Source organism: Harpia harpyja, chromosome 3, assembly GCF_026419915.1.
Source record: "Harpia harpyja isolate bHarHar1 chromosome 3, bHarHar1 primary haplotype, whole genome shotgun sequence".
NCBI lineage: Eukaryota > Metazoa > Chordata > Aves > Accipitriformes > Accipitridae > Harpia > Harpia harpyja.
In genome coordinates, this window is record NC_068942.1 from 21,466,153 (window position 1) to 21,489,413 (window position 23,261).

General features: G+C 43.5%; 1 protein-coding gene across 1 annotated transcript; it reads left to right on the forward strand.

Annotated features, from left to right (window-relative positions):
- Positions 1 to 1,033: 1,033 nt before the first annotated feature.
- TBX18 (T-box transcription factor 18) lies at positions 1,034 to 22,556 on the forward strand. The gene is made up of 8 exons (XM_052781597.1): positions 1,034 to 1,529; positions 2,379 to 2,562; positions 4,101 to 4,202; positions 7,123 to 7,294; positions 13,776 to 13,943; positions 15,129 to 15,193; positions 18,811 to 18,905; positions 21,476 to 22,556. The coding sequence occupies exons 1-8, from the start codon at positions 1,220 to 1,222 to the stop codon at positions 22,198 to 22,200; spliced, it is 1,821 nt and encodes a 606-aa protein (XP_052637557.1). The 5' UTR covers positions 1,034 to 1,219; the 3' UTR covers positions 22,201 to 22,556.
- Positions 22,557 to 23,261: the final 705 nt, after the last annotated feature.

Consider the following 23,261-nt stretch of genomic DNA (forward strand, 5'->3'; position numbering starts at 1 on the left):
TCTGAATAGCTTTTTCGTTTCCCTGGGCATGCAAAGAAAAGGATATCCGGCTCCAAATCTTTAACAGTTTTACTCGCTGGACAGATACGGAAGGATTTTCCCCGTAACTATTCTATGCACCTGAATATGGTTATTATTAAAGTTGCTGCGGCTGGATGCCTCGATGTTCGTACAAGGTTCGGTTTAATTCTCTTTTTATTGCAGCTTCAGCGCCTAATGGGTTGGGTTTAACGGGGGCTACGGGTCCTGCGCCGAAACCCCTCTGCAGTCAGCGTTCGGATAACAGCGCGATGAACCTCCGAGCGCAACAGCTGAATAATACTAATAATTACTAATCCCTAACAGCAAGAAAGGGCACAACGTCATTTTTTTTTTTTTTTTAAAGTCCGAACGGTTTTCCCGAGCGAAACGCGGCGCTCCGGGAGGGCCCCCCCTTCCCTCCGCGTTTCGGAGGGAGCCGGGGCTCCCGGCCAGCCCGCTCCCCCCCGCGGGGGGAGATGCGAAGTCCACGGGTGGGTGGGTGTGGGGGTCTCATTAACGTTTATTGCGGGGCGCATCTGCCGCGGGGTTCTTTCGGCCGGGGGGGCGGGCCGGCGGGCCGACCCCCCCCCCCCGCGACACCAACTCGCCCGGCCGCCGCGGCGGGGGCCCCCTGGTAAGGCGGCGGGCCGGGGCCGGGGCCGGGGCCGGGGCCGGGGCGGCGCTGATTGGGCTGCGGGCGGCCGGGCCGTGGCAGCCCCCGCCCCGCGGCTCCGCCCTGCCCCCGCCGCCGCAGTGACACTAATGAGCGAGTTCTTCCCACCGGTCTCCTGCCTGGAAGTGCTGACAGATCAAGGCAACAAATTTCAATTACAAGCCCTAATTTGTGTCCGCAGAGCGTTTGTTACCCATGTCAGTCCTGCCTGGCCCATCAGACGGGGCAGAACGTGGAGGAGGAGGAGGAGAAGGAGGAGGAGGAGGAGGAGGAGGGGGAGAGAAGGAGCGCATCTGCAGAAAGGAATAGATTTTTTTTTTCTCTTAAAAAAAAAAAAACACCCCCCCCCCCCAAAAAAAAAACTTGGCTGATAACTCGGATTTAAAAAGAAAGGCGAGGAAAAGCCCCAGCCCCTTGCCTGCGCGGTCGGGAGGACGGGAGGGCGGCCGGCGCGGCGGGCCGGGCGCGGGTGCCGGTGCCGGCGGCCGCGGCGCGCCTGGATGCGCGGGCTGTAGGGGGGCGGGCATGGCCGACAAGCGGCGGTCCTCGCCCGGCACCACCATGAGCCTGAAGGCTCACGCCTTCTCCGTGGAGGCGCTCATCGGGGCCGAGAAGCAGCAGCACCAGCAGCAGCAGCAGCCGCAGCAGCAGCCGCAGCCGCCGCCGCGGCAGCCCAAGCGGCGGAAGCTGGGCGGCGAGGACGAGGCGGCGGAGGACGAAGGGGGCAGCGGCTGCTGCGCCAAGAGCTCCCCCGCCACCACCGCCGCCGCCGCCGCCGCCGCCGGCAGGACCTGCGGCGACATGGAGCTGGGCTGCGCCGCCCGCGCCGCCGCCGGTGAGTGCCGCCCCGCGACCTGCCGCCGCCCGCCCCCGCCTCTTGCCGGGACTGCCGGGCGGGCGGCCCGCTCCCCCGGCCGGGCTCCGGCTGCCCGCCTTCCCCAGCCGCAGCCCCGTTTCCCCGTTATCCCTTCTGCCTTTCCACGCTGCATGCGCACCCACGTCCCGTCCCGTCCCGTCCCGCCGGCGCTGCCGCTTAAAACCCGCGGGGCTGCCCGGCGCCCCGGCCGGCCGCGGGTGGGGTGGTCGGAGCAAGAGCGGGGGGTTTGTTTGCGAGGAGGGGGAAAAGCGCTCGTACAACACGTACGCGTACTGCTAGAAGTGCATGTGCGACCATGCGGGGGTGGGTATGTATATATATCTCTCTCTATATCTCTTCGGCACGTACCCGCACGTGCGTGTCTGCCATCGTGGACGGACGCGAGTGCGTTTTCACGCGGCGGGGGCAGCAGGCCGCGGCCGGCGGCGCTCACGCGAAACGCGCCCAAACGAAACGCGCCGCCGGCCTCGCACCACGGACCCGCTGCCGCCCGCTTCGGCTCGGCCCGGCCCGGCCCGGCGCTGGGGGCGGCTCGCCCCGGCCCTCCGCGGCCGGGAGCCCCTCTCACCGCCCCCCCCCCCCCCCCCGCCCCCGCATGTCCTGGCGCGGCAGCCCGGCACTCGGGTCGCGCCCCCCCTCCACCCCCGTCCCGGCGCGCAAGGCCGCGGCCCAGGCCCGGGCCCGGCGCTGCCCGTCACCCCCGCCGGGCTGAGGGAGTCGTCCCCGTCCGCTCCCCGCCCCGGTCGGGGGGTCCGCGCTCCCCCCCCCCCCCGCCGACTCCTCTCGCTTCCTCCGCTCTCTCCGCAGGCGGCTGCGAGGAGGGCTTCCCGGCGGCCTCCCCGCCCGCCTCCCCCGGCGGCTCCCCCAAGGGTTCGAGGCCCGGTTCGCCGCCGCCCACGCCGCAGGCGCCGCGGGTGGACCTGCAGGGCGCCGAGCTCTGGAAGCGCTTCCACGAGATCGGCACCGAGATGATCATCACCAAGGCGGGAAGGTAACGGGCACCCCGAGGGGCCGCCGCCCGGGCTCTCCCGGGGCGAGGCGGGCACAGGACGGAGGGCAAAACACGGGGGACACCCCCCCCCCCCCCAAATTTACGAGGCAGGTAGATGGCGATCACTTTAGATGGGCGCGGGAGGATGTGGCGTTTGGGGCTTCCTGCTCATTAGGGCGAGGTCTGGGAGCGCCGTGGGTCCTTCTGAGTGGGGGGAGACTTTTCCCCCTTTCCAGTGGAGACACGTGGTGAAAACCTGGGTAGTATAAAAGTATCTGAACTTATTAGAAATTACAAAAACATATTTTATTGAATCCATATGCTACCTTCTACATTTTCAGAGAGGCTTTACTAATGATTGAAACGCAGTCTTAAACAGCACAAAGCAACATTTGTCTTGAGAGAGTCCAGTCGGGGAATTTCTGTTTTATCTTACAGGTGCACTGAAATAACAGCGAAAACTAGTTAACCGCAGTCAGGTTTACCCTCCTGCTTATTCAGAAATAACGGAGATAGGATTTTTCTTTCCAGTAATGACTTTTAATTGATTTTTTTATATGTGTGTATATATATATATATTTTTTTTTTTTAAGAACAGCAGCAAACGCTGAATAAACTGGAATGGCTTTCAGGTTTATAAAATGCAGAAAAGTACTGCTTGCAGTCAGCTCGTCACTAGGACTTTCTTTTTTTTTTTTTGGCTTCAAGAATGAACTTTCTTGATGAAAGGCATACCAAACGTGAGCTAAGAATGCATTTTTATGTTAAAACCACCGCGTTGGTTAATTACCCCGTTTTCTCCACGGAAGGATCCAAGTTGTGAACTTTTGGTTTTTGTTGGGAGTTTTTTTGACTGGCTTTTTTTTTTTTTGAGAAATTGCCTCGTAGATTCGTTTCTGCTTTCAATAAAGAAGTTTTACTATACCTTTCAAAGACAGAGTAGCTCTTGCACTTCACCTTTAGTAAGTTGCAGACAGGAAGTCCCGTCTCAATAAAGACCATATTGTTGGGTTACAGCATGGCACGTTGGCTTTTATGATTGTATCACCGCGGATTTAGCTTTCGAATTTGCTGCTACAGAACTGATAAACCGTTTAGCTGCTGTCAGTTGAAACTTCAGTGGCATTTTGCATTTCTGTAAGTATTGCTCTGCCTGTGTGGAGGTGGTGTTTGCGCATCTCCAGAAATAAATTTCTAGCTAATATCTCAAACGGGCTTTAAATGCGTGTACTACTGAAGTAAAGTCTCAAAACCAAATGATTTACTGTCTAACAATAAAGTTGAAATGATGTGGTAATAGCTGTACTCCCAAAGCGTATCCCAAAACATACGAAGCATTGTTCGAGTAAATGCACTTTAGAAATCTGTTTTGACATATCGAATGGGCCATTTCATGGCTATGTAACTATAATCGTCCAAAAGGACTCTGTAGGCTAAAAGGAAGAACGAGAAAAATCCCACGAACCGGTTACTTTTCCTAAACAACTGTTCCCGAGTCTGTTTCATATTAAACATGACCTCTCTCTTTCCATGTTCAGGCGGATGTTTCCCGCAATGAGAGTGAAGATCTCAGGTTTAGACCCACATCAGCAGTATTATATTGCTATGGATATTGTGCCAGTGGATAACAAAAGATACAGGTATGGTGACTTTAAGGCAAAAAACATGATGCAAGCCATAGGGAGCTTGGCTATTGGAAGAAAACATTAACACTATATAAATTAGCAGAAGGTCGTGTTTAACTCTCCCTCGGATTCCTATTTTCATCCCCATGCATTTAAAAAAAAAAAATTGTGCCAAGTATGCAAGAACAACTAAAATTGCTGTTGAAGCTCTTTATACGTCTGCCTTACGTTGTATATGGTCAGGTTTTGGCTTTCAGAGAGTGCAGTTCTAGTGCGGTCAGGAAGTGTTATCATGTTTTATTCCTCATCAGGTCAGTGGGAATTATCTCCTATTAACAAATACATACGAAAATGCACATTTTTCTAGCGCTAAATGGCATTAACATTAATTAATAACATTAATAGCATTGATGTTTGTTTTAATGACGTATAAGCTTTCTTGGTCATACTTCAAATTGATTATATAATTTAACTTAAAAGCTGTTTATCATTCAGATACTTGGTTGCTTAGATTCACAAAGGGTAATGTTTCTAATTACTGTTTTTTAAAGAATTAATGGCATTATTGTCTGAGGAATAACGTGAGGAACAAAAGTAGTTGTTCTTCGAACATTTGAGCGTAGGAATTATGTGCTGAAACTCTCACTGTTTCGAGGGCAGTTGTGTTTCGAGGCAGCTAGTTGGACTCTGCTGAAACCACTGGTCCTGTAGAAATGTTTGCAGGATTGGGCCCGCAGCAGTTATTATTGTGAATTGTAGATGTTTTGTAGGTCTTGCTTTACAGATGCGAGCTCGTGCTCCATAGTAGCCAGGAGGAGCCCGGCCAAGTAGTTCAGGGGAGGCAGGATCAGGTCCTTACCAATTGCTGGTTTGATTGTTTCAACCCTATACTTAGTATAATGTAGGGAAAACCGCCGCAGATTTAATTGTAGAACTAGGAATATTTCGGACTAAGACTAAAAGCTTGGTTCTGCAGGAATGCTGCCTTGTTTCCTAAGCAAACACTGCCCTATGTTTTTTTGCATGTCCTTACCTCATTGACTGCAATTTTGTCCTTTTCTCCTGTGGTGTAGAAGACATTTCTTAGGACCATTTTAGATTTTGTGTTTTTCAGCAAGGTGCAGATACCAGTGCTGAGGAAGTCCAGTACATACAGTTAGGGGAGGCTTTTCTGACTGTACCATAGAGGAAAAAAATGTTTCTTTCTTTGGACCAGGGCAGTGCAGCTCAAATGAAAGCCCTTTTCTTGCTTTGTGTTGCAGGTGTGCATTTACTTAGCAATCTAAGCATATCATTCCTAGAAGGTCTGAGCAATTCCTTAATTCATAGAAAAAGGGAGGTAATTATTCCAAATGGAATAAAAATGTTAATATTAAAAATTAAAAAGATTTACATGGAATATGAGTTGTTTAACCCTTATTTAATTTAAAAAAAATACAGTCGTAATGAGCTGCATTGTCTGCCCAGTGTGATACGTGGTGCCCAGATAACTGAAGTAACTGGACAAAAGTTGTATGAAGGGCAGTATTTTCTTAGTTAAATTTCTGTAATCATGTACTAGTACCACGCCTTTAACCTTCCCACTAAATATTAATGTTTCCCATGTTTTACTTGATTCCACTTTTCATTCTTTGCTGTGCAACCTATGATTTTTTTTTTTTTTTAATAGCTGACTGTTATTTTAACTTTGGCTGTTCGTGTACAAACTGTCATGCAGATGTTTAGATATGAAAGATACAACAGCAGTCACATAGGGAGCCTAGTCTTTAGCTGTCATAGCAGAGAGCAAAACTAAATGGAAATGAAGAAAATTACAGCTAGGTCTAGATTTCTAGCAAAATTGGACCTTGTTGTAAATACTTGGAAGCTGAAGCTGTTGCTCAAAGTATTTTATGTGTATTTATGACTTTATTTACTTTTGTAGGGAAAGCATGTATTTAGTATAAACCAACAAATGTCAAATAAATGAAGAATGTTGCAAACAGTTGACTGTGTGATCTGGGGTTGAGAATTTCTCTCCAGGAGAGAATTTCACCACCATTCTAGATCTTAGTTTTAGACCTTGATAGGAATTGTACGGAGCGATGCACGTATTGGATCATTTTGTTTCCATTTCCAATTATGTTGTTTGTCTTTTTCTAATAAGGAACTGAATTGTACAAACAAATTATTTGATAAAGTCTTTCTTGTTTTTATTAAAAAATACAGCTGAATTACTGGAATTTTACTGTACTTGAAAAAAATACCTTGAAGTTTTTAATCAGTGCTTTTTAAATTGCCCTGTAAAGTGTCTGCCTTCAAAATAAGTTTTCTACCGAAGCAGGCACTATTTTTATTAGAAAATGACTTTGTCAGCATTGGCCTATCAATTGAAATATGGGCTGTGTTTTTTCATTTTTAAGCCTTTCTGCAGTACTCTTCAAGAAAATTAATACGGTCTTGCAGAAATAGCAAGAGCATAGTTTGACATAGTTTCTTTATTTTTCCCAATCATAATGTTCTTTCCCTTCAATAGCTTTATTTATAGACTCTTACATTAGACTCAACATGTTAAATCTTCCAAATACGGAATTACTACTCAATTTGATAAACGGAGGACTAGATTCTTCGCTATTTGCTGATGCCTATTCAGAGCAGAGCCATAGCAATCAATGAACTGGCACCAGCTTAAAGCTCAGTGTGGAGCCTAGTGTTAAGGCTGTTACTGATTTTAAGAAGACTAAGGTCAGATCAGAGCGTTGTTTTTAACCTTGCTGTTGTAGATACCAGAACCACGTTTTGAAACTAAAAAAATGACTTTTATTTATTGTCTTTTTGCATTTTGTTAGTTGATGGGTTCTTGCTGTATGTAATGGGCCCTAATTTATTAATACTGAATGGGTCTGATAATTTATTTGGGGTTTTGCGGTTATAGGTATTTGTTTTCTTTTTATAGGTACGTTTATCATAGCTCCAAGTGGATGGTGGCTGGTAATGCTGACTCCCCGGTACCGCCTCGTGTTTATATTCACCCCGATTCACCCGCCTCCGGGGAGACGTGGATGAGACAAGTGATCAGCTTTGACAAACTGAAGCTTACCAATAACGAGCTGGACGATCAAGGGCATGTGAGTACTTGGTCTTCTGCAGTATTATATGTAGGCACATTGCTCAGCCCTGGAAGACTCTGACGTTCAGCTTCAGGGTGCCAGAAATAGGCTTGACTTTTCAAAGCTGTTTTGGAACTTTACCGTCCAGATCTAAAATCTGCTTACTTTCTGCTGCGATAATTAACTGCTTATTAGAGCCTGCTGTTTTACTCCCCCCTCAAAAACAGAACTGCTTCTGCAAAGTAAGACTTTACAAGGCTAAATTGCCTAATACGAAGGGGCGGAATTGCTCTCATGTTTTCCCACCGAGTGTGTTACTTGCAACTTCTGCTACGATCAAAAAGGACGCTTAAATTCACAAGTGGCTAGAAGAAACATTAATAGTGTGTAATAACTTCATGTGAATAAAAATACACTTAACTATTTTCTTAACCTAAACATTTGTGTGAAATCCCATGAGGTGTTAATAATTGCAGTCAAAAACGAACAACATGGGAGCTGGGTTTGCTCCGATAATGATTTATTACATACCTTATGAAGCAAGACCCTTTCACAGCTGAGGCTCATTACTTCTGAAAAAACTGGTGAAGACGTATGCAGTATGAGTGTTCTGTTTGCAAGTTCTAAATTGTTTAGTTATGACATTATCTAATGTGACAAAATGTGTTATGTTAATATTTCCTTTTCTCTTCAAAACTGTTGAAACATGACAGATGTAAGCCAGTATCTTTCCAGCAATCCCTAAAATAGTTTTACTTGACACCTTAGGAAATAATTAAGAAATGAGAATTGTTTTTAGTCAGGGTGAAGTCTTTAATTTTGCAAAATCCCATAACTAAATGGGAAATGTTGGCTTCCTTTCAGAAGGATCATCGAGTTCCAAGTGGTAGAGTTTTAAGATGTTGGAGGCTAGTTTTGAGACAGGATGTGGATTCCATTGTCCTTAGCGTAGCCCAATTTATTCACCAGGATACTTTCTCCTTCATGGAAGGGAGTGAAAGAAAATGTACCTGGCACAGAGTACAAAGATACTACATGCATCTTTCAGGATAGTTGTAACTCTGTGACATTAAGCCAGGTATTTTATCAACACATAGTCCAAGTTTAAGTACGAGATTTTTTTTTCCCCTGTTTGTGTTTGCAAAGAAGATTAACGTGAGATGCCGGTCAAATTGTGCAGGAGCTACAACTTCTATGTTACAGAGGCAGGAATACAGGAAACTGGCTGGACTGAGCTAGCAAATGTGGTAACAAGGATAAAAAGCCTCCCTTTCCTATAATACTGTTCATAATTTTATTGCACTCTGCCTTAAAAAGAACGTGGGGGTATTCACATCTCTTAAGTTAGCGGGACTTTTCTTTAGGCTTGTAAGAAAGACATTTTCTATTGCTCTTTTCCAGAACTACAGTTATGGGGTCTCATTTGGCAGTGTCCGCTTGAGTTAAGGTTAGCCCACGTAGTTCCCTTCGTTTCCCCAGCCTTTGTGTATTTGTGACTCTTCCTGAATGGGGGAGTTGCTTCCTCTGAGTCCTGAGTCTATCGTAAGGGCTTTAAAAAGTGAAGTGGATACGAATGGGTAAAATGTCGCTTTTCCAACGGAGAACAGGCCGGCTGGTTTTTGTACTCACTCATTTCAGAGGGGCGATACGTGGGTACTGCAGTCCACCCCTGCACTTGCAGTCGCAAACTGCCCGGTGATAAACTCTCAGCTATGTAGAGAATTGGATTGCTGTATTTTTCCATCCCAGATCTTAGCTTTGTTTTTATTCTGAACTGAAACCTGTGTAATGTACACAGCACGCCATTATTCATAATGTGGGGGGATATAAATTTTCTGGTCTTTAGTTAAGTGTTTCGATTTGGAAACTAGTGAAGCAAAGCCCTAGTACAGTGATTTGAGACACATTGAACTGATTCAGAGCTATGGCAGCGCCCCTCCTCCCCAAAATGGAAATTTTAGCATTAAAATAAAAGGACAAAAGAAGGATGACTGTAAAATAATTTCGTATTTCTCAAATCTGGGAAATTGCAAACATGTCATTCATAATTACCAGAAAAGGCAAAAGCAGAAAGCAGAAAAGTGTCTCTTCCAATGGGTACATTTTTTCTTTTAAAGCTATGGTAGTGTGGAATGCTGTATTGAAAAAGCTATGTAGCCTCTGAATGCCTCCAGCAATAATGGAAAACGAATAATCATATTTTGTGATGAATATAAAAACCAATTGTTTCTCATAAGCAGGAAGGAACCATTTTTCTCAAGAGGGTACCAGGGGAGGGATGGGGGATTACAAGAGCTAGGGGTCAAGGCTGTACTGTCCCTCAAATACTTGTTTTTACATCAAGTGTTCTGACTCTCCCACTGCTGTACGGGAGATGGAGTATATTTTAGATGATTAGAAGGTTAGAGGTTTTTTCCCCTCCTTCTTGGGCAGAATGGCTCAGAGAAACTTCGGTGGGATCTCCACACTCTGCCATCGTTCCTCCGGTAGTTCAAGCAGTGTTGGGCTTTAGCTGTTGTTCTTTGGGCGTGCTTTCCATGCTGACTGGTTCTGGGGCTTTAATCCTTCTCGAAATTGTTCCTTTTTTCTTCCCGTGGTCCTCAGAGGCGCAAGCTTTTGCAGAGTTTTTCTGTTAAAATCCCAGGGCTAGGTTTTGATCTTGCAGGTGTGGAGGTAGGGAGCTCGCATGAGACCAGCCCAGAGCCCTTTACCTATTCCAGAGTATTAATTCTCAGAATCAGTGACAGAAGTGACCCACGTCCATGGGAGTGGGAACAGTATTTGCAAACAGACGCTAAGGTCGTATTCCTGTGCAGTATTTATACTGTGGTAGTAGTTCACGGCAGCCAGCTCCCCTTGCATCGCGTTGGCCTGGGATTAGCTTCTTGTGAAAGGAGATCAGGCACCTCTAAGATGACTTGCTTCACTGCTCGAATGCTTTCCGGGCTTCTTGCTGCCTGCTGCTATTTTCATCAGTATTTTGAGTGGGAGTTTGAGACGACGTAATTTTATAGCGCTGTTCTGCAAAGAGATTTTGAAGTACATTTGCACGTAGGACACTCTCTGATACATGGGTTCCACTTGCAGGCTGAGGAGATGAAGCAAAATTTGTAAGGATATGTTTTCCTTGTGTGTTTTTGATCTCAAAAGGGAGTCCCAGGGTGAATTCCCTACTTTGGAAAGATTGTGTGCTTATAGAGGCATTAAGGCCCGATGGCGTCATTAAGACACATGCTGTGGCATTTGTGTCTTTCTGAGTTGTGATGGTAAGGAAAAGTAAACCTGCATTTTGCAGTTGACACCGAGAAGTGCGTGGTCTGGGCACTCTTTGTTAATGCCTCTCATCCATCTCTCATCTGTGGAGTAAGTGCTGCATTGTAAACGCAGTCTCTCCCTCTGGCTGGTTAGAGCTGGCTGATTTTTCTATTTTGATGCAGTTTTTAATCTGAATTTCAGTAGAGGGGAAAAGTCAATATTTTTGATGCTATTTTCCATGCTTTTCAACTGAGTATTTTTTGATGCAGAGGAACATCTTTTAACTTTTAGTGAAAATGGGGCTGTTAGCGTGTTAATTGTTCCTTGGTGGTTGGTTCTTTTTTTTTTTTTCCCCATTTGAAAGTGGGGTGAGGCTGAAAGCAGAGGCAGACTGTTACTCTGCCCAGACTTGGCTCCAAGTAGCGAGCTCTGCTTACAGTCAATGGGTAGTTATATGTTCTTGTCACAATGAAAAGCTGGGAAACATCAGCATTTGCACTTGCAATTTTTGTCTTTGTGAAGAGGCATGGTCCTCAGACCCACACACTTTCCTGACTGCAGAAAGCCTGAATGCATGGGCTTTGCAGGGAGGATAAAGGAGGATTTTTGGCAAAAACAGCGGCAAGGTAAGGACCATGCCGGTGGTGGGGAGGTGGCTGTGTAGTCCGTGCACCGCCGAGCTGCCGGAGGATTGGCATCTCCCCTGCAAAAGAGTATCGGGCCCTTGCTTGTTCTGGCTGTAATGGTTGTGCCACGGTGGTGCCCGAGCTCGTGGTCAGCTCTGAGGCCTCATCATGGCAACATCTCTCAAAAGCCGTATTGCGAAGGGAATCCCAGCTTTGTGTGTCTGCAGGTGCGTTGGCTGCCTTTGCTCTGCCAGGCTGTTGCCTTGCCCTGCCGCTTACCTGTGGGCTCCCTGCTGCGGCATCTTCCGTCTGATAACGATGTCTTGACAGCTGCTGTGGTCCAAGTGTGATTTTACCTTTGGCGGGAGAGGTTTATTCCCCCACGAAGTGTTTTTGTCTTGCCCTTTTAGGGATTTATAGAGAAAGGCAGGCTCTTCAATTGTGAGTTGAAAGTTTTGCCAGTTCGTGTTTGGCGTTTGGTGGGACTTGTTTGGGTTGGGGTTTTTTATTGTTGGCTTTAAAGAGTACGAAGGGAAAGTTGCTGCTTCTGCAGGTAAACTGTTAGATCTCGTTTGTGCTGTTAAATGTGCAAGCGCTTAGCTTTCTCTTTACAGTAGCTTTAGGTGATGCTTAGATTAATAGAGCTAAACAGTTTTTGGAGTGGGTGTTGCATCTCCCTCTCCTTTTATGTCCTATCTTCATAGTGTTGCTCTTTAATTCACCAGGGTTCTGCAGTTATGTATTATTTTTTAGAATCCAGAGTCCTGATCATTAATAAAGATCTCGTTGTACAAGGCACGGTACAAAATCCAGAAAAAAAAAAATTCTTGCTATGGATTCGCTAATCGTCTAACAGTGTGTCAGCACAGGAAATTTCAGTATAGCACAGAGCCAAGCCAGGTTGCTCTTAAGAGCTTACAAGGATCAGTTTAGCTGTAATAGCCACCCAGATAAGGAGCAGGAGGTGTTTATCTCCATGCTCCTGTGACTTCACTTGTTCTGATACATGAGCAGAATTGTTCGTAGCTGCCTAGGTTATCATTGCGTACAGTCAAGTCTGCCGTGTAGTTTGCACCACAGAGATGATGGGGTGAAGTAACCGGGGTGGGAGCAGAACGTGGCATGCTCCGTGGCACCCAGGCAAATGGCAAGGCACAGAATAGCTTTGAACAGTGGAACGGAGCTTTTCTTGATCATTTTTTTCTGTTGCACCAGTACCTCCCCTGGTATCGCTGGGTGTTCACAAGAAAATAGGGTCAGGACTGTGCTGTCCTCTCTACATTTTCATTTTTTAGATCTTTGCCAGTGGAGAACTGAAAGGAGTGTTGTGAAAGAGAATACACATTTTCATGATAAAAATCTTGCTCTGAGCAAGATTTCAGAAACTGGGAAAAGGCTTCGTATGAGAACATCCATAGGGCACTCCCTGAGCAAATTAATTGGAGCCTGTGATGTCATTGTCAAAACCTTACTTACAGGCTAATAACCCCCCTGATTATCCACTAACTTGGCTTATCCAAAATGGGGTCATGTCATCTGGCCAGGACCAAGTGTATTAAACTAGCCAAACTCTAGTTTATCCAAATGAATGTAATGTCCTCTATGTCATTTGGATGAATGAACTTCCACGGTGTCTGGCATAGGGGCTCTGTCGGGTGCCTGAGCACATGCACATTCTGAGGCTACTCAAGGAGCAGGAAATTAAAAAGCTTCCCCTGAATGTTGATTAGTGGTTCCACAGGCCAATAGCCATAGGACTATTTATTTATTGAGTTACTCATTTCTTAGGCCTTCCAACAATAATAGTTGAGCTTCCAATTATTTTTTTGTTGAAATCTTCTATTTTAGTAGTGGTTATCCGAAGTGGGGTAAAATAGAGGAAAAATTCTGTATTTTAAATCTCCTCTAAAATTTGGGAGCAATAGCAAGAGGTATTTTTGTGTTTAATTTTATGCACCGTGAGTTCATATACCTCTCATTTATAATTTATTCTTAATTGAGTTTTTGTATGCTGAGAGGTGTTTGTGTATTGATATTCATTGTGTTATGAATCTAGGGTTATTAACACTTTAGAGTTTTGGATTTTGGTATTATTTTACTCTAAGTCTCTGCTTCTTCAGAGTGTGAGAGTCTCAGCTTGTGTTCAAAACAAGGTATGTTTCCAGCCTTTGAGATATCAGGAAAAAAATTGCTCCAAGCATATCCCGAAGGTTCCAAAAACAAAAGGCAAATGCTGTTGCCCTTAATCCTGTTAGATCAAATCCAGGCTCCAGTAGAAAAAAGTGACAAAACTTTCCTAGTTCCAGTGGGACCAGGACTTCACTCCTGTTTTTTGGTTTTGTTTTTTTTTTTTTTTTTTGAGCCAGTCTCAATTGAGCCAGTCTCTGAATTTGGAGCTCCTGAGTGGTAATTTTTAAATGCTTAGGGTTGGCAATAACATAAACGCACAGGGATTAGACTACTGTAATAAGAACCTTCAGAGGTTAAAGAAAACATTTGATTTCCAGTAAGTGGCATGGTAAACACATACCGTAATCTGTTCCAAAAAGCTATTAGTCCTGAAACAGCAGGGTGTCCTTTCTAATAAATGTTATCTTTTTCCTTTCATGACTGCATAGATTATCCTTCACTCTATGCATAAATATCAGCCTCGTGTCCACGTCATCCGAAAAGACTGCGGAGATGATCTGTCCCCCGTCAAGCCTATCCCTTCAGGAGAAGGGGTGAAAGCCTTCTCCTTTCCAGAGACAGTTTTCACTACTGTCACAGCGTACCAAAATCAACAGGTAACTTGGGCTTTCTGCTTAGCACTTTACGGGCTTTTCAGAGTAGACCAGGGAAATAAGAGATAGGAGAAAAGCGGATACTTTTTATTATACCACTTACTAAAAAGCATTGTCTAAACCCTTTTTGTGTCACGAGTAGCTTTTACTAGTAGCATTGCAGCAGCGCCTGGAGGCTATAGCTGAGACTTAAGGGCATGTGGGCTAGATGCCGCATGTAAAAAGTCATTCTTATTGTGGTGATCATACAGTCTAATTAGCATAGTTAATGTTGTCTTAATTATAAATACAGCATTGAAACACAAGGCAAAGAACAGTCTAATTTTTAAAGGTGTTTTTGTACCTTTAAGTGTGGATACATGTCTAGATAGAATTTTTAAAGCACTTTTGTTCCTGACTCCAGTGATTTCAAAAATCCCAGGACCTTAACAGAGAAGCTGAGGTCTGAAGAAAGTTGCAGTCGTTTTCATTAACTGCATTCAGCGTATATTATTAACGGCAATTTATCTGGGTCCACACAGATTCAAAGTCAAAAGTAAACTGCAGGTTGCGTGACTCCAGTGTTTGGCTCTTATTACCACTTGCTTAAGTATTAACATACATAGTGACACCATAGTTAGTGTTGTGACATTTTGTTAATTCCACGTAAGTTATTGCAGCTATATTTTTGGAAATTACGTATGCCTTGCTATCTTTACAAAGAGAACAGCAGGAGGGCCGTGTAAATACTGAAATATAATTATTTCATACCTATCCCATTTATTTAAATAAATTACAAGTATTTTAGGGGGGGGGTGCTGTTGTTTTTATGGAGGATAATAGTCTAGAGATAATCTCTCTTTTCACATTTTCTTCTTGACCCATACAGAAATAAAATTTAATTTAAATTTTATTGCAGTTAGGCTGTATACTCTCTTAGGTGAAGAATGACATTTGCCAGAAGATTTTTCTCAAGAATTCCAACCTGCCATTTGGTAGCATTAAATACCTATTAGCTTCTCTGGGGATTTGCAAAAATAATGATCAGAAGGCTGGCCCTTGTTTTGCTGTGTTTCAGGACAATCATCTTAAACCATACAAACATGAAGATGTTTCCACTCCACTGTCAGCTTAATTCTGTCAGGATAGTAATTCGATGTGTTGCTTAGCCGAATTTGCAGGCAATAATTTCTTCAATCATCTTCACAGATAACTCGTCTGAAGATTGATAGGAATCCATTCGCCAAAGGGTTTAGAGATTCGGGACGTAACAGGTAGGTGTTGGGGAAGGAGGTGGGCTTGTTACTGCTGACAGAATCAGTTTGTGAAGGCTGGTAGAGGGGAATACCTGTATTTACAGACAAATTAGTCTGGGGACTCAGACTCCCTGCTGGAGCACTTAGGTTTCCCAGTATATGTTCTCTGTGGTGGGCTCCCGTTCCTACTCCTCTAACTATCTAGGTCAAGAATGGGTTGGCACACGGCTTGACTCATGTACTCGGGTTTCCTTTCGGTGGAAGCGGCAGCATACCATGAAGGCTGCAAATGGAAATAATGCATACTCAGGTCTGTGATTTCAGGCTGCTCCTGAAATCTCCTCTTTCTCCTGGCTGGAGACACAAATTGCAGATGCCAGTGTCAAACTATAAGCCCAGGCTTTCTTGCACGTAAGTGGCATTTAGTATGCATGAATGGCTCATTGCTTTCTCTTAAAGGAGGAGAAACTAAGTTGCCTCTTACAGTAACCTTTCCTTTAGTACACTTGCCTAGGAGGTGGGAGACCTGTGTTCAAGTGTCTCTTTAGCCTAAGGAGTTTTAAATCCACTTCCTAGGTGAGTGCCTTTCCTACTAGGCTATAGATGACCTTGAAAAGAGCCTGGTTTCCACCTTTTCTGTTGAGGTTGGACTGATTAATTGCTTGTTCTCTCTTGATCCATGAATCTTTCAAAATAGCAATGGGGAATCTGAGTAGTGCAAAGTGGAGACTTGGGTCTAGTCCCTGCTGCCAGTACTGATGACGTATTTTATCCAAAGACTGTTTAATGCAAAATACTTAAGCCTGTTATGAATTGTATGTTAAACCATTTCAGCTAAAAAAAGCAGCATTTAATTGTGGTGCATATTATACATCAGTTCCAGTGACCACATTGCGTTTGGTGTCTACAGCTGCTATATTTATGACCTAGCCTTGCAGAGAAGGGAGCAGGCTGTGTGCTGGTAGGAATGCTCAGAGAGTATCTTTTGGTAGCTGCTTTATTGAGCTTCTCTTTTAGCAGAGGCTACAGCATTAAAGCCTGTTTTATGCTTCCGTCTGAGTGACATAAACGCTGAGACTGGACAGCAAATGAGAGTAGTTTTTAGAAGATGAACAGTTATAGAAGGGGTGGGGTAGTTGTAAAGATCTACAGGAATTCATTGTAAGTATCTTTTCAGCTTGCACTCTGCATTTGCTGCTGTCTAAGATTTTTGTCTTCTAGCAAGAAACAAATTAAGTGAACAGTAACTTCCAGATAAATGCAGTGACTGAAGAAACGAAACATGCTGTGTGTACTTGGGGAAGAAAAGAGTAGCCATACATGCCTTATTTGACAGCTCTCCGTAGGCAGTGTCTCTGCTATGCATGCTTTTTGCAGAGCTATAGAATAAGTACTAAGAAGTCTCCTAAGAAGTGTGAAACTCTGACTCCTCTGTAATTTCTGAGTTTAAGTGGAGTTAGAATTTTTTTGATAATGTTATATGAAACAAGAGAAGATGCCCTTGAAAATAGGAGGAAAGAATCATTCAGACACCAGTTTTGAACTGGATTTAACGTGACAGGACAATCCTGGACGTCCCCTACCTGAGGACGATGTAGGTGCAGTAAGAGTACTGTATCTGCAACCATGCAAATCCAGTTGTAAGACTGGGGATATCCAGAGAGGTTTTTTGGTTTGGCTGCTAGGAATAAGTTTGGTTCGGGCATTAGAAAAAAAGCAGGATATTTTAATTGAAAGACAGTTACAGTTGATGGAAGTGGATTAGGAGGCCAGTCCTGTAGGAAGGGCCAGCCTCTGTAAAATGTTTCGGAACTGGCTTTAGGTGAGGTCTGGATGCTTTTAGTGTAACAAACACACTTGTTACAGAAGTGACTCTGCAAACTCTTGTCCATTGCCAATTGGTCTTGGTGTACTGAAGTCAGTGTTGCTGTCTTCTTTGATAGGCTCTGTGGTACTGAATAAGTGTGTTTGGGAATGCAGCTCAGGTTTTTAATTGTTCAGGAAAATTTCTTTTTTTATTTAAATTACTTGTTTACTCAGTTGATTATTAATCTACTCTGTTGCTAAATATTGAAATTAAATGTTAAGATTCTGTTATCTTCATTGTTCTGGCTGGTGTATTTATCACCAAGGCATTTTAGTCTGCAACAAAAGTGTAAAAATATACTGTGGTACCATTGTATATCCAACTTTTCAGTATTGCTTTAATTATTGCAGCTATCTCTGCTCTGCACTGCTGCATGCAATAATTCTGTTTAATTAAAAATATTCCCTTTCAGGTCATTCCTGTTCAGTCCCACAGGCTATTTTACAGAAATCAGTAGCTTCACCTTTTAAAAGCATTCCCTGTGCATTTGCAAAGCGCAACAGAATTTATGTGCTGAGAATAGTTTCATTCTTCAGTTAGGCCTTAAGTTTGACCCTATAAAAACTTTTACTCAGGAAAGGACCAGAATTTCTCCCTTTAAATACTTCAGGAAAAACATAACTGTTTTGTTAAATAAACTTGGCCATTTGATAGCGTAAATTAGGGTGGTGATAAAATGTGGAAATTGTTCGAAGGCATCTTGTATAAATTATCGCCTTGGCTGCACTCCTCCAGGAGGCGGCTTTTATCTTCACTTTAACTAGAAATGAAAATTCACCATTACTGCAGAAAATGAAGGCTATCTTTTTAGTCCAGGTTCAGCTAATAAATACTTTATAAATGTTTCCTGACATACATTTGTGATCCTGCTGGAAATGCAATGGGGAAGAAGCAGTATCAGAAGAACATGTTGGTAGCTTCAGATTGGGCTATTTGCATAATTCGAGTTTACAGAGTGCTGCTGCTCAAAGGCAAGGCCACTTGTATTTGGTGTGTGCCTGATTCTGACACTTAACAGGCTTTTGGGGCCCAGCAGCCAAAAATAACAGCAAAATAATACCTCTGAGGTGCATTATTCTTAAAATTATGTCAGAAAACAAACGAGCCTTTACCTTCAGGAAATAGAGATTCTTCTGAATACTGTCTGCCGTGATTGTCTACCCAGTTATTTCTATTTTGTCATGACACTGTTGAAAGAAAATGACAGAAGATTTTTAGTTTCTAAAGGCATTTTGCTCAGCACGTAATAACCAAAGCACAAATTGTTTTATACATTTTAGTAGCAAAAGAGCTGTACACCCATGCCTTTGTTGTAAGTGTGATTTTCCAACTCCATCGGTAATGACTGGGAATCCTGTTTTAATGGAAGTTATCAGTGGATCACCTTTGTTCTATGCAGAAATAAGAGATCATCCCTCTGGCAGTTAGAACAGTTGCTCTTAAGGAAATGTTATACTAGGAAAACATTTAACGACATTTTAGCCAAGTATCCCCCATCAAATAACCCTCCCCAAAAGGCCAAAACCATTGAAATAGAGCGCCAGACTCGTGGAATTGGGAAACTCTTTGCGTGCTGCCAGCCCAGTGGCTGCAGATCACAGTGATCTCATGGATAAGGATTTAAGGCTCTTTTCTAAAAAGCAAAATGAACTTCAAAAGAATCCTGAAATGTTACTACTTTGTATATGTTTCTGAGGTAAAGTATCCACAGGCATGTGACAAAATACAGCTTTCTTTCACGACACCGTGATGTTTTTGTTCTAAATAGAATGGGACTGGAAGCTCTGGTAGAGTCTTATGCCTTCTGGAGACCTTCGCTGAGGACACTTACATTTGAAGATATACCTGGGATACCCAAACAAGGTAACGATCTTCTTTGTGTTCTTTCAAAATAAAAGTGCATAAAGATAAAGATTCACCCATCGTGCTTTATCCAAGTCTAGGTAAGTGTGTCACTTGCAGAGAAAAAGCAACCAACCAACACCAGTGCAGGCCATCACCTCTCATCAGAGTTATTCTAAGTTAGAAAACTAATGCTAACTTAACCACTGTGGCAATAAAAATGTTAGGTTGGAAAGATAAATCAGATCACATGTGGAGGAGAATGCTGGTTATTGGATGGAATAACCTATTCCTTGGCATTATGCTCTGGTTAGATACACAAGGTAGAGATCATTTATAGATGACTTCTGTTGTACACATCCAAACTCCAATGTAGGAATTACTTGGGTGTTTAAGAGAAAAAAAAAAAGGAATGAGAGAAGAAATGACCTCTTAAGGAATGAATAAATAGTAGCAAGCTTAATTGGGTTTCTTCCTTGGAAAGCCTTCTTGATTCTTAAAGACCTAAAAATTGTTCAGTAAAAGTCCCAACAAACTTTATCTGCATCCTAGAGCTTGAAAGAATGGACCTCCTCTCCATTTTGCTCTTTCCTGCTCCCCAGTCCATAACCTCTTGGTTTCCGCTTTCCCATCATACAGGTAGTGCTGTGAGGGAGAGGGATATTTAAATGGCCTGTTTGGACAGAGAGGGGAGTCTCTGTACTCTTTTCCGAGTTCCTTTATTTCCAGAGTACCCCAATGCATATAGAAAACCTCTCACCCTTTTCCCAACTAAATCAGGCATACTGCTCCTGATTCTTCACATTTCCTGCTGCCAAATTTACAAACATCCTACCTGCTTTCATGATAATGTATTGTAAAGTCATTAAGCGTCTTCAGAGCAAAAATCCAGAAGATACAGAAATACACAGAAATGACTTGTCAATTTCTCCTTAGCCCACTCCTTTGAGAAATCTTGAGCATCAGTGCTTGATGTGGGCAATTAAAAAGGAGTTTTTGTGCCAAGTCATAGATATGTTGGATGAGGGTTGGCAGAGTTTTGGGTGAGGCATAGGGGTGAGGGACAGTCCTCATAAAAAAGGCCTGGAATGTGAAGTCAGCATCAGACGTGAAATACCTTGTCAGACTGTGTAAGACTGAAAGGCACCTCACTAGGAAGTTAATCTATCTAGGAGACAGACCAGCTGTATTGCCCTGTTTGTATGTAGCAGCACTGTTTGAGAGCAGGGGAACTGCTGCCATGAACTGCCCGCTTCCTTTTCTGCTGTTGCCTGAGGTTAAGGAGCTTGTTGAAGTTACTGTTGATGTTCAGAGGATGGGAACTGGGATCCTTGCAAAATCTTTAGTTGTCTATACCTTGCACAGTAGGGTGGTTTAGAGACTTGCTGAAAGAACCCATTAGAAATTTGTCCTGGTTATTAATGCTGGAAGTGCCCATCTTCAGGTAGCGGAGGTGTTGACATAGATTTGAAGAAAAATAAGTATGCCTTACACCAGGTTGTCTGGAATGTGGCAGTGTCTCATGGTGCTTTGAGCTTGTGGTGTCCTATCAACAGAGCAAGAAGCAGCAGGCAGAGTTCACTAATAATGTATTTTTCTTTTTACTAGCTTGCCTATGAGGAAAACCTGTTAACTTATTGACAGTGTGTATCTCTTTGCAGCATCAAGCTGCATTCACAAACAGGAGAGTCTTCCTTGTTAAGAGCCTTCCGCCTGGGAGACGGTGAAAGGCGCAAATTAGTTTTTCTACTCTCATTTTTCAGGGAGATACAATCTCTAAGAAAAGGAAGCGTTTCTTGCAGCTGGGAAACTTTCAGTCCTGAGAAAAGGCTTCACCTGTAGCAAGCAGTGCGTTTTCAGGAGCATTCAGCACTGGTATTTGTCATGTAAAAAGTTCTGATATCAGTAAATGAACAGTTTGCAGATTGCTGCAAACCTAAACCTCCACCTACCTGTTCCAGAAATGAAGCAGCCATGCACCGTACTCAGCCTACACTTTTCCTGAAGTTGTTCTGAAATTTTTTTCTCAAGTTTTTTTGGTTTGAAGTTGGAAGGTTTTTTTCTGAACTTTTGTTCTGAACTTTTGTTCTGAAGTTGTGAACTTCCCTGAAGCTGTTGAACTGTGGGAGCCTCTATCATTTGAGTTAAGGAGCCTATTCCTGACAGTCAGGCACAGATCGCTTGAAATGCACTCGGGTGTACTAAGAGCATTGACAACACAAAATTTGTCATTTTGAAGGAGGCTTCTTGTGATGTGGTACGCACTTGGCTACATCTTAGCTGCCATGCAATTTCCTTCCAGTGTCAAATAAAGAGTAGTTAACATTTTGGGCAGGAGCTCTAAGTATTGAGTGATGGTTGCGAAAGCATAACTTACATTCTCTTTCTTGGTCAGGTTGTTTCTTTAAAAATATGCATGTGCCATACACACACACACACAGAGCCCCTGCACACATATGTACAATATTTTTTGAATAAATTTGGGTCATGTTTCATTTTGAGGGTTGTTATAAAAGACGAAGGTCTCGATCTGTTGCCTAGGAAGTGAACCTTTCCCAATGTGCTTCTTACATTGTAATATTCTCTTCCAGGAAACGCAGGTTCCTCTACTTTACTCCAGGGATCCGGCAGTGGAGTGCCATCTACCCACCCTCACCTTTTACCGGGTTCCCCTTGCTCATCTCCAGCCTTCCACCTCAGTCCCAACACTAGCCAGCTCTGTAGCCTTGCTCCAGCTGACTACACAGCTTGTGCCCGCTCAGGCTTGACCCTGAACAGATACAGCACTTCTTTGGCTGAAACCTACAACAGGCTCACAAACCAAACCAGTGAGACGTTTGCACCCCCGAGGACTCCCTCCTATGTCGGTGTGTCGAGTAGCACAACTGTGAATATGTCTATGAGTGGCAACGATGGGGATGCATTCAGCTGCCCGCAGACTGGCTTATCTATGCAGATTTCAGGGATGTCTCCACAGCTCCAGTACATCATGCCATCCCCATCCAGCAATGCCTTTACCACTAATCAAACCCACCAAGGCTCCTACAACACGTTCAGACTGCACAGCCCCTGTGCGCTCTATGGATATAACTTTTCCACATCCCCTAAACTGGCTGCCAGTCCTGAGAAAATCGTTTCTTCCCAAGGAAGTTTCTTGGGGTCCTCGCCAAGTGGAACCATGACGGATCGGCAGATGTTGCCCCCTGTGGAAGGAGTGCACTTACTTAGCAGTGGGGGGCAGCAGAATTTCTTTGACTCTAGGACCCTAGGAAGCTTAACACTCTCGTCTTCTCAAGTGTCTGCACATATGGTTTGATGAAGCCTTTAAGTAAAAGTACAGTATGTTTGGTGTCTACAATGTATTTCTTTTGGAATATGAAAGGACACTCGATGTAGCTTGTAAAGTGTGTGTATATATAATATGAGAGGAAGTTTCACTGAATTTTTGACTTGTTTGTGGCCAGATTATTCTCCTATTTTGAGTTACACAGAGTTTGCTGTGGCGCAGACTGCTTTAGTTTTCTGGTATAATACACTTAGTTGTATAACACGTTGGGACATATGCAACAAATTAAGTAAGACTTCCTCCCCTTTCCCCCTCCTCTGTTCTAACCCCTTTAAAGAATGAAATGACACTTGGAGTATTAAACAACACAAACAAGCCCACTTACATTTCCTATAGTACTAGTGAGTTTCTTTAAAACATTCATACAATGATAAGCTGATGCACCAAAGGCATTTTACAAGTTTCTTCTCTGTTATAAGGGATATGAAGGGTATTTGGACTTTTAAGCGTTAAGCATCAAGCATCCAGCCTAAAATAGAAGTTTAGCTAATGGATTATTTACAAAGTAAACGGAAAGATTAGTTTGCCTTCTCATGATATGCTGTTTTTAGCTTATCAACGGCACGGCATTCTCACTAGGATTTTTTTTTTTTCAGCATTAGTCTAGTTTTATGATTAGGTATTTGAAGACAAATAATGCATATTCAAACTGTGGTGATAGGAGTAATTTAAACGAACAGCAGAAGCAGCGGCATTCCTTGGTACAGAATGAACTTCAGGGTGCTTCATTTTTGTCAAAGGAAGGGCTTGATGCATTTTTTTCTCCATAAATATTGCCTTTAAGACATTTACTGGACAGTAGGATATTCTAATGTATCTTTGTTTTTGTATTTTTACTTTTTTAAAGGAAAATGCAGGTTTGATTTAGAAAAAAAGCGAGCAGAATGAGAAATTCCATTATTGGTTTTACCCATTTGTGTGTGTGTGTGTTGTGGTTTGGATTTGTTTTGGTTTTTTTTTTTTTTAATAAGGGCAAAAAGTCCTCCATCCTCAGTATTTCATAAATACATCGCCTGTATCAATTAGGCAGA